Raw genomic sequence first — 12,204 nt, forward strand, 5'->3', positions numbered from 1 at the left:
GGTAATTCATACAGTAAAGCTTTCATTAACTGGCATTTAGTTTTATTTTTTAATATGATTTTAAATTATTAAAAACCAACATATTCAAGTTGTTTAAACATGCTTTGGTTACCATATACTGCTAATTACCCGTACAATTAAAATATAATGACTATTACTTTAAGTTAACTGATGGATGATAATATGCTGTTAACTTACTACAAACAGCTTTTCAGTTAATAGATGGTATATAGTTATGAAGTTACCATATCCTTCACTCTTTCCTCCAGTGATTCTATTTACCATTAACACACAAGATATGAAAGATTTATTGTTTTCTTCAAGTGAACGTTGATGCAATTTTACATATTTTATTACTTTAAAGTAAAGGTATAATTACATTATAACTTATATATTTTTAAAAAGGACCAAAATACAACACTTTTATATGAAAACAAACATCTGCTTTAGTTTTGACATGAATGAATACCATATAAATTAATACAGATGTACAATATACACTGAATTACTTCAAGTCAGTACATCTACGAATGAGTGTTTATGACTAATAATTTTCAAAATATTTATTTCTCATGTTTACATTTTGTTATTTATTATTTTTGCATTTGATTATTACCTAACATGATTTAGCAATATACTTATATCGATGGGAGAATGGCATCAGATAAAATATACTATTTCTTGACATAACTAAATATATCATTAAACTTCCATGCTGTAAAACTGTATTAACAAAGATAAAAAAATATCCACTTTCAACTTCGGCCATGATGAAAAAGGTAAACAAAAGTTACTAATGACTAGTTCGTGTAACAACTAAAACGGTGCCATGTTACCTACCTTCTTTACTTAGTTCTTATAGTTATTACAAGCAGGAAGGTCAATAAATGATGTGGTTTTCGAAGTGTTTTTCTGAAATTAAACCAAACTTACCTCGAATTGCCAGTGTGCTGCCTGTAATATCTGTTTAGCCTGTTCTCTCGCGCATCCAGCAGCTAGAACAAATTGATTTATCATAACTTGTTCCCTCAAAGACTCCATTGTAGCGAATTTTACAAATTACCACAAGGTTGCACTCGATCTACAACCATCCAAACAAACGTGGTATGTGATTTTCTCAGAGCACAACACAGCTAGTTTTACTGGATGACGTCATGTCCTTGAATACAATTGGTGAAGCTATATATGCTTCACGAGCATGCTCTCTGTTGTTTACAAACAAAGAAAGCAAAGGTGATAGTTCCCATTCCACTACTTTTAGTTTTACTTTATAACATAAGCGTGCTCAGTAATTTTATTAAATTACGAGAATTAATACTGACATAACGAGAAAAAATCACGAAACAGAAAATATTTATTTACAGGAGAAAAAAAATTACTGAATCACCGCTAACTTTATTATATATATATATTTAAAACACGATGACATTAGATTAGAATGTTTACCAACCCTCAGTATTAGTACAAGAATTCCAATAATATAATATTTTTTTCCAGATAGAGAACTAGAAATATTATTACAATTATTTACTTTCAGTTTTGTAGTTTTTCCTTTGGAAATGATGATTAATTTTTCAAAATTTCAAATTTCTAAGAATTTTTATTTTAGAATGATATGTTGATCTGAATATATTTACATATGCACTACAGACTACCTTTAAAGAATGAAAATAAGGTTTCAATTGATTTAGCAAATTTTTGTCATCTGTAGAAATGTGAATATGATTTTGGACATTTTTAGAAACAATATTTTTTGTAATGAATTAGAAGCTCGTTGGGTTTTTGGTTCTATTGGAATTAATTTATTGTTATAAGTGTTATTTAATCAAAGCCTAGGTACTCCAGTGGTTTTATGTTAATAAATTAAATAGAAATAATTGATATTCTGAAGCGCCATCTCTCGACTCTTACCAACTTTTAGATAATCTTTATGCAAAAGTGTTAATTAAAAAAATCCAAAAGTAAAATAAGCATTGAATAAATAAACTTAAAAAAGTGCTATTAAACCCACAAAATAATTATTTTCAGGTGAACCAAGCATATTCAAAGCATATTTTTTTTATATACGCAATTTGAACTGTTATTACATTAATTATAGATATTGTACAATTTGTTTATATTATTTCAGTTGTTAACAAAATGAAATATACTATAGAAGAATGAGACTTATAAAAACTTTAAAATTCGTCTAAATTCTTATGTTTAACTATCTGCATCTATTATAAACCACTGAATGATAGTATCCATGATTTTGGATCTTGTCTTCTTTCATACAACGTTAGCCTAATATGAGAATGCAGGTGTTAAGACGGCCTATCGTCGTACAGGTTACAAACAGTTTTCTCCTATTTTCATGAACAGTGTATATCTACAACGGCAATTAATGAATAATTTATTTGGCAAAACGACTAATTCTAGCAAACTGAACTAATAAAATCTGCCTTTTTTTAATGTTAACCATCAACCTTATTCGCTTATGTCCAATGAGAGCTATTACAGCGTTTGAAAAATTATATATGAGCTTATGACCCTAAGGATGAATCGTACGCTCATCTTTGACTGCAAATATTTGGACTTGCTATACTACGTAAGGGGAACAGAATAGAAATATTTTCCTTTTCCGAGAAATGCTAGAAAATTTAAAATATTATATTATAGTTCTTTATTGTTACAAAAAGCGACAAACCATTATATATATTTTTTCTGTTATTTACATTACACTTCTCTTAGTATCGCACACTTTACCATCATTGTACATTCTGTCTGTATTATTCACTACCATATCTCCATTAGTACATCGCATACTCACCGAATGGTAATAATAAAACACAATATCGTGTGCAGCACTTAGTGAAAAAACACAGTAAATGGAACAAAATGTTAAAAGTCTTGATATTGGAGAAATTAGTTTCGACACATTCGTGTGTCCTCTTCATTCTCGCATGGTCTTTTGGCGCGAACATTGGTCAACAACTCCTACGTGACCCCGGAACTTCGAATTCCATCAATTTTAAAGTGACCTTAGAAGATTTTGAAGTTTAGCAGATTTTTGATTAAACAACTTTCGACGATTCTTCATTTTTATGTAGTTATCTGTTTGGTACAAAACTCTTGTCGATTTGATGGTCAGAATTTCTTGTATGACAAAAAATGAAATTGTTTGTTGTCATATTTAAAGTCTTTTTTTTTTTTATGTTCAGAAACTCTCCTGTCAACACTCTTTCTGGTTTCACCCATATAACTGTTTTCGCAGGCTTGCAATGGTATTATACAATTACCTTGTATTTTAATTTTCAGGTGTTGTTCTGTGTGAAGTTAAGTTGTCTTTAATGGCGGTCTGATAATTTTATATGTTATTTTCTAATCTTTTTCGATTAAAGCTCTGTAAAACACGAATTCGAAATCAATTTACTAATAATAATTTTAAAGTATGCGAAAACGTGTCACAGTAACGTTTCTATAAATTTATCTTGTTACAAGAAAATCAAGTTTTACTTTTTAATAAGCCTCTAAATTATTCATCAACAGAAACCAGTTAAATACCCATAACAGGACATTTGGTGTTAAATATCAACATAAACCAGTTAAATACCCATAACTAGGCTATTTGGTGTCAGGAATAGCTACACATTTACTAGGTTTTCAACAATAGCATGAAGTTCAGAAAGAAAGCTAGAAGAACGTGAGAAAAAACTGAAAGAACATCAAAAGCGCAAACTTAATAAAAAAATTAAATTGTAGAGCCAAGAATGCAACAACAACAAAAAAACGGAAGTTTTGAAAAAGCAGAAAAATACAAGAACATTGTTAACTTGGTATATTTGATTTTTTAATAACCTAGCCTTGTGATATATTACTGGTATTACTGCCAAAAATACCACTAACAGCTACGAAACCAACTGATGAAACAATACATCCTAATTCTAATAATTGTATTCTTGTTTTTCCTCAATTCTGTAAAATGAAGTTTCACCAAGTAATACATCCTAATTCTAATAAATGTATTCTTGTTTTTCCTCAATTCTGTAAAATGAAGTTTCACCAAGTAATACATCCTAATTCTAATAAATGTATTCTTGTTTTTCCTCAATTCTGTAAAATGAAGTTTCACCAAGTAATACATCCTAATTCTAATAAATTTATTCTTGTTTTTCCTCAATTCTGTAAAATGAAGTTTCACCAAGTACCGAGGGTTTCAAGTATTCATTTTAATTTTTATAAGTAACAACAACAACATAAGAGTGGGTTGAACTTCAGTTCCATGTAAGTAACTTGTTCTGATCTGTCCGAAGTTTTGGTAATGTTCTTCAATTTCTCATTACTAGAAGTCTAAACAGCAAGTTAAAAATTCATAACAGAAAAATAAAAGAACGTGTCCAGACATTCAGACAGGTGTAAGAAGGGTATGACAATACATTTAATTAATGACTAGTAAATACTTCTATATCTTTTGGATAGTAAAGTTTTGTATTTGAATGAAAGAAATTCAAAGCTGCATTTTAATGTGCCTACAAAAAAAAAATAGAGGAAACTAACACTTTCTGTGGATTAAAGCACAAGTTGTTTGAAATGATTTATTTGAACAAAACTTAAACATTGCTTTACAATTTCAAAACCTTGTTTTACAATAAATTTCACATTACTCTTTATAAAAAAACATTTTATTGGGAAACTGTGTTTTTTTAGAACATTAAAATATATTTCATAGTTTCTAAGTTCATAGAAGGCAAACAACAACTTGTCTAGTTTAATATATTCTACTCATTTGACAAAAAAAATATTATGTTTCTAATGTTAAAAATAATTTCCATCTGCAGATGTATTATGTAACTGTGAAAAAATTAACATCTCTTGTGTAAAGATGTAAAATTTCATTCCAATAACTAATACACGAGTAACAGTTCATGCTCAACTGCTTTCATACACTTTAAAACAGTTACGGTACATCTTCACATGTATGCTACTTCGGGGTTTTTTCCAGTTTGTTTATCTTATGGACTTTAATCTAATTTGTTTTGTTACTATATTTGACAAACAAACTTTAAATGTTTCTGAAAGTAAATGTAAATATTTAACAAGAAGGGTAAGATACAATTATTCACGAAACGTAGAAGGTATTTATAACTACATTGTAACCCCATACATGGAGAGTGCAGTTTGTTTTATTTTCACAGTAGAAAACTGGATATTCCAATGAAAACAGGACCTATCAAATCAATAATGTTCCAAACTTCCGTTAACGGCAATGTAAATATCTAACAATTCTAATTACAAATAGCAACTTGTGATGATTTATTATACAGTAACCGTCGATTACGCACTAACGGTTTTGTACAACATTCTTTCTTTGAGAGGTGTAACACTTTAAAAACGGTGTTTCATTTTCCACTGTACGGTGATATATCTTCTAGTGAAGAGACATTAGAAAACCTTTGGAAATTCCCATTTTCACATTAAGTAAAACTAATTATATGTTAATTACCATCTGATAAAAGTTATGATAATTTTCACAAGAGAGTTCATTTAATAAAGCTTCTAATCTTCTAAAGTAGTTTTGAAAGAAAAAATATTCCATAATTTGCAGCTGGCACTTGTTGTGTTGGATCTTTTTCACTTGTTGCCTAAAAAAAAAAGTTAAAATAAGAGTTTCATCATCAACACAAACTTCTTATAAAAAATAGGAATTCTAAAAATGGATTCATAATGATATTACTTTGTTGGAAAATTCTATCAAAATACAGCTAACCGGTAGAAATGATTTTGTTCTACGATTCTTGACTATTTATGCACCACCGAAACATTTCTGTTGGATTCAAAAGTGCGATTCTTATTCTGGAAACAGCTAATAATACGCAATACGTGGACTATCGTCAATTTTTTTTAAGGATGACGATTTACTGATATTTTTTATGTAAACGTTAAATCAACCTCTTCTACATTACAGTAACTTTATTTATTTAAAACTATATACAGTTTAAAATTCTTCTGGAGTCAGCATGTTCGCTATTCAGTTGATAAAGTTTTATAAAGAGAATAATTTAATAAAACAGAAAGATGGGATACAAAAAATAATTATATTTTAAAGCCTAAGTAAATGGATATTATAACATACACACACACTGCATTTTAAGTAAATAAGTTATAAGTGGGCACCGAAATGGGTTGAAATGTCCCGCTCCTCACATTACCTTTAACTCTATTGGATAATTCGAGACAATCGCTGTCACGAACAATTCTTCGTTACACAGACATTACTTTACTTAAATGATGTTTTTAAAACTTTATTTTCATACCTAGTTTAAGCCATTTAGGTAAATGTCCACTACTGTGGGAATGCGATGATGCCACGACCCTCCTTTCGTCTTGAACAATGGCTACTTGAGGAGTGGCTTGACCGGGTGTGTAACTGAAGTCATTTTCTTCACCAAGGAGTGGACCCCTGGTTGCCCTCCTTGAGAAGTCAAGCATTAACAGAATAAATAAATCATTATTATGTAACATGCCTATTACCATAAAAATACAATAAATATAACATTACAACGAAACCTTGTCAGTACAAACACACTTCTAACGAGCTAATACGTCCATATTATTGAGACATCCAGATAGTTGAATCAGTCATTTTGAATACAGTGGACACTACTGATCCTATGGGTCAAAGTTCATATGCCACAACCTTTAACAGAGTGTCAATCAACATGGTATTATGTATTTGATGTCAGAGTTATAAACTTTCATTTTACCCTACGTTACCGACTTAGAGACAGTTCATGATAGATGAGAGTGGACAAGGATACTGAAAAAACTGTAAATCAGAATTTGGGAGTTCAGTGAGGTAAATAAAATGTAATACTTTAGCTGTAAAATTGACAAAAGTACTTTTGGCACTCTAACTTGTCAGAATCTGAATTGGACTGATGTCGCAAATCCAGACATATCTTGATTATAAATACTTTTGTAACACACGTGTACAACAGACTTGTACACTTGACTAAAAGATTGCTACATTTTGTGTAGATACACGTAGTAAATTTACAATTAAAGTCAAGATTCCTTCTCTAATACGAAGTCAATCCATTAGACCAACTCCGTGCACGTATGGTTAATAGCATGCGTTATCAATTGATAAATATATGGGTGCAAACTGATAATGCTGGACATGTAACTGGTAAACAAAATGCTACTGTATGTACAATAAACTTACCAGTTTATTGTTCTATATGTCATTAATAATTATACAAGTTTTATAATCAAAGTGGTATTTCACGATCTTTAAGTAAAACATCCATACTGATAAAGTATTAATCAATCATACAACAAGTAACTTTCTAATCACAGCCTCCCTTTGAATTGATTTTTATTTCTTTTGATATAATTTCAGTAATATGGAATGACTTCTTTTATTAAGACATCCATGATATAAATGTACCGATATTTCCCATAATCCCTTCCAATTCCATGATTCTGGTAAGTTCTTCAACACTCACTTTATCAATCTGTTATTTTATACCGTTCATTAGCAGTGGGATCCACAAATTTATTCATAGTAGGTAATTTTATGATTCTGCCTGTTACAATGCTCACTCAGCAATAACTAATGAGATCATCTTCTATATTGAAGGTATTTTGGTTTCATTCAAGAACCCACAAACAATTTGGTGCATAAATAGTTCAGTAAAATGTTTAAAAAGCCACTGGGACTCACACAAGTGGAACAATAATAACATGTATTTTCCATAATTTAACACAAACACACATCCGTATTTTAACACAAACCTGTATTTTAAACACAAATACACACCCGTATTTTAACACAAAAACACACACGTATTTTAACACAAACACACGCACGTATTTTAACACAAACACACATGTATTTTAACACAAACCTGTATTTTAAACACAAATACACACCCACGTATTTTAACACAAAAACACACACCTATATTTTAATACACAAACACACACCTGTATTTTAAATACAAATACACACCCGTATTTTAACACAAACACACACCTGTATTTTAAATACAAAAACACACCCGTATTTTAAATACAAAACACACCCTGGGTGTGTTTTTGTGTTAAAATACAGGTGTGTGTGTTTGTGTTAAAATACAGGTGTGTACTTTTAAAATATGGGTGTGTTTTTGTGTTAAAATACAGGTGTGTGTGTGTTTGTGTTAAAATACGTGTGTGTGTTTTTGTGTAAAAATATGTGTGTGTGTGTGTGTGTGTATGTTTTAAAATACTATTTTAAACACAAATACACACCTGTATTTTAAAGCTGCCAGTCTTGCTGCTGCTAGTGAGGACACTTTAGCCTTCACATCAGGGTGTAGGTAACTTTGAACAGCATGACTACAACCAAAGTAAACCACTGCAGCAGGCACGAGATTAGCCTACAAATAACAATATTTTTCATTAAACTAGATATCTCTATAAAAAAGCATATGAAGATTCATGATCTAAAACACGCATGTAACACACTTACACGGAAATCTGTTAACGGGAAAGTTTCAGCTTACATCAGAAAAGCTACACTAAGAAATATATACATAAAAGAAATAATATATCAAGAGCAGTATTACCTGTAGTAAATGAATTTTTACTGCCCATGCAACAATATACATATGTACTTAAAAACACAATTTTAAAAGTGAGTCTTAAGCAACTCAACACAACTCTTCACAATATTAGGCCAGTACTAAAATTATACATTTACTTCCATTTTTCAATTTCACTATGCATAGATAATGTTTCCATACTTGTATCACTAACAACGTGTGTGTATATATACCTTAGCGTCACACATATATCCAGCCATCTTTAACAGCATATATATATATATATTGTTAACATTTTCCTAAACTGAAAATATATTTCCAATAATACTTACCTCCACTGACACTTTAGATATTCCTCGACATTGGCTTTGCCTATCTAAGCATTGGTCTCGCATGCTCCAGTCTTTTATACCCCACTTAAATATCCTTGGGCAATATCTAATTTGTAAATCCCTCCACCCACATAAGAAAGAATGAAGATCATCTGCCAATCACCCCCTTTCCCAAGTGCAACAGATAAATAGGAATAACCTCCCGGAAGAACGGGATCAACTGTCATTACTACCCCCCACGACCAGTAACTCTGATAGCTGTGAAACGAAAATCCACACCCCACTGTTCAGGTGGGTGTGGAAATACCAATTTGGGAGGATAATGGAGGTGGAGAATTGGATGAAAAAACCAACTTCAATACCAGAACCTGAAGTATCCATGAATCTCCTGTGAAGGAATACCAGTTGTAATTTCACTCTAAATGACCCCCCCCCTCCCACACACACCTAGGCAGATTCTGATGCAAGTGATGTTGGTTAGCCTGAATAAAGGGGCCCTAAAACTAAGGTCTGAATCTATTTAGCTGTTAGAGCCAAAGAAACTCTCGAGGTCAGCAACAACAAAAAGGCATACGGGTGACATCAATTCGTGATACAAACACCTTTAGGACATCCACAAACATCAAGTGATGATAAAAAGAAGCCACATGTAAAACACAAAGGTTACAGCAGTAAACAAACTCCCTCCTTCAAGGTATCTCTACAGAAGGAACAGAAGCAGTCAATCTGACCAAGGAAGAATAGGGGAGGTCGGATTAGCTGCCGTGTTGATAGTAGTAATGCGGGAATTCATACCCGCAAATATCACACCAATTTCTTTTTTTTTTTTAAGGAAATTGTAATTATACAGAAATCCACAAGGCAATGCAAAAATCTCAATCCATTACAGAAAGAGTCACAGCAGTTCATCAGAAGAAACTGTGACGAATGCTTTGTCGAGAAAACGTTTTCAGATTGAGGTGCTTACAGTACCAGGATAGAGAGCACATTGATGTGGGTGGAGAGATTTGCAACTTAGATATTACTAAGGGCATTTAAGTGGGGTATAAAAGACTGGAGCACCCGAGACCAATGCTTAGATAGACAAAGCCAATGTCGAGGAATAGCTAAAGTGTCAGCGGATGGTATGTTTTAAAAAATACAAATATATATATATATACACCTTAGTATGACATACATATACACCTAACATGACATATATCCAGCCATCTTTAATACCATATATATATATATATATACCTTAGTATGACGTATCCATCCAGCCACCTTTAATACCATATATAAACCTTAGTATGACATATACATCCAGCCACCTTTAACATCGCATATATATATATATATATACACCTTATTATGACGTATCCATCCAGCCACCTTTAACACCATATATATACCTTAGTATGATGTATCCATCCAGCCACCTTTAATACCATATATAAACCTTAGTATGACATATACATCCAGCCACCTTTAACATCGTATATATTGGTGTACTTTGGTGACAGATTTTGTTGAATAAGACTGATGTCTGTAGGTTTACTTTCTTCTTAGAAATCTTCTCAAGAAGTCGATAAGCCGTTTTAACGTATTCAACAAAATCTGCATATATATATATAATATATATATACACCTTAGTATGACGTATCCATCCAGCCACCTTTAACATCGTATATATATATATACACCTTAGTATGACGTATGCATCCAGCCACCTTTAACATCGTATATATACCTTAGTATGACGTATGCATCCAGCCACCATTAACACCATTTATATATATATATATATATACCTTAGTATGACATATACATCCATCCACCTTTAACAGCATATATATATATATACTTTAGTATGACATATACATCCATCCACCTTTAACATTATATATATATATATACTTTAGTATGATGAATACATCCATCCACCTTTAACAGCATATACATACCTTAGCATCCAGCTTTAATACCTATTCAAAGTGTTAAATGTCATGAAACTGTGCACTTATTAGTATTCAAGCTGAAGGTTAATGTATGTATACAAAAACTTAAAGATGAAAATTCCCCATTGATTTCTTTGGGCTCTAACTGGAAAGAAACCTTACCTCAAAGAGTCTGTCTTCGGGGTTAAGAACTACCTTAGGTGGAGCCATGTCTATCAGAGAGAAAGGCATCTCAACACTAGTTCGGTATACATTTAAAACTGTATATACTTCAGAATAATTTTATGAAACTTTAAAAAACAAGTATTTCTACAATATTGATTATAAGATAATTTTATTTTAGGTAAGTGCCAGTTTTTAAAACAAGTTTCTAATTCATTTTTTCAACTCAAGTAACTGATCTTCATTTCTTTCCACATTCAAGCAGTTACTTAGGAAATAAACACGACCTTGCCCGGCAATGTGAAACTTGACGTGGTATAAAATAATCAAACTAAGCCTATCTCATCTTGTTCAATAAGCAAGTTTTAAACAGGCTTAAAATATCAGGGCTGTAATTGTGGCACAAATTGTTCCTCCTAGCAACACATCACTAAGCTACGTTTTTATCACATTGTTATTCTAATCTCTTTGTGAGTCTTCCTTTAAATGGAAGTCACACTGACTTTTACAGTTAAAAACAAAGAACTTTCGTTATACGTTTGGATTGCTATTCTACGTCTTCTCAAAGCTGAGATAGAGCCAATTACATCACAGCAGGACAAAAGTTGGGAGACAGTGTATTCTAGTTCCAAAGTCATGCTATTTTGTCCAAAACTCTTTCAATCTTTATCCTAGGGGGGCTATAAATGTCGTATTATACTCAGAAAAAATTCAGGAAATCCTCAAACACAAACATTTTTGTTTGAAGTTCACTGAAATCAAGTCAATATCAAAATTTGCTATTTTTTCATTTTTATGTATTAAATCAAATAAGTAAAAAAACTTTCAACTGTGAAGCCATCTGTTTTTATTGTTTTTTTAAAGTTTCTTTTATATCATTAGTTTGGTTCAATAGCCCAAATTGCTCTCAGGCCAGAATTCCCCCATCTGGCCGCTCTACAGTTAAAAGCTATTCTGTACATTCAAGTGTTCTTAAGAATTTGTAAAAAATTACTCTCACAAATTCAGAACTAGGGCCATCTAACACTTTGATAAAAAATGTTAATCTTTATGATTTTTGTAAATTACATAAAAAAACTTCAAGATGCTGAAATAACGCGATCGTTGAGGTCATAGCGAAACAAGTGGGGTCGCGCTAAATCGGGTTCAAGAAAATCACTGTTTAAACTGACCCAATGTTAAAAGTTATTAGTATGTAAACTG

The 12,204-nt window shown here is 31.4% G+C and overlaps 1 protein-coding gene across 1 annotated transcript; it reads right to left on the reverse strand.

Moving 5' to 3' along the window:
• Positions 1-5,599: 5,599 nt before the first annotated feature.
• On the reverse strand, positions 5,600-11,059 carry LOC106474821 (tether containing UBX domain for GLUT4-like). The gene is made up of 4 exons (XM_022403124.1): positions 11,002-11,059; positions 8,275-8,402; positions 6,294-6,451; positions 5,600-5,621 (listed from the first exon to the last, which is right to left on the reverse strand). The coding sequence occupies exons 1-4, from the start codon at positions 11,047-11,049 to the stop codon at positions 5,611-5,613; spliced, it is 345 nt and encodes a 114-aa protein (XP_022258832.1). The 5' UTR covers positions 11,050-11,059; the 3' UTR covers positions 5,600-5,610.
• Positions 11,060-12,204: the final 1,145 nt, after the last annotated feature.

This window comes from Limulus polyphemus, unplaced genomic scaffold (genome assembly GCF_000517525.1).
Source record: "Limulus polyphemus unplaced genomic scaffold, Limulus_polyphemus-2.1.2 Scaffold7726, whole genome shotgun sequence".
NCBI lineage: Eukaryota > Metazoa > Arthropoda > Merostomata > Xiphosura > Limulidae > Limulus > Limulus polyphemus.

Excerpts from the sequence above, each read along its gene's own strand:
- LOC106474821 (XM_022403124.1), bottom strand. The coding sequence starts at position 11,049 with ATGGCTCCACCTAAGGTAGTTCTTAACCCCGAAGACAGACTCTTTGAG. Across the intron at positions 8,403-11,001 it reads CCGAAGACAGACTCTTTGAG|GCTAATCTCGTGCCTGCTGC; the intron begins GTAAGGTTTCTT and ends TGTTATTTGTAG. Across the intron at positions 6,452-8,274 it reads CTGGCAGCTTTAAAATACAG|GAGGGCAACCAGGGGTCCAC; the intron begins GTGTGTATTTGT and ends TGACTTCTCAAG.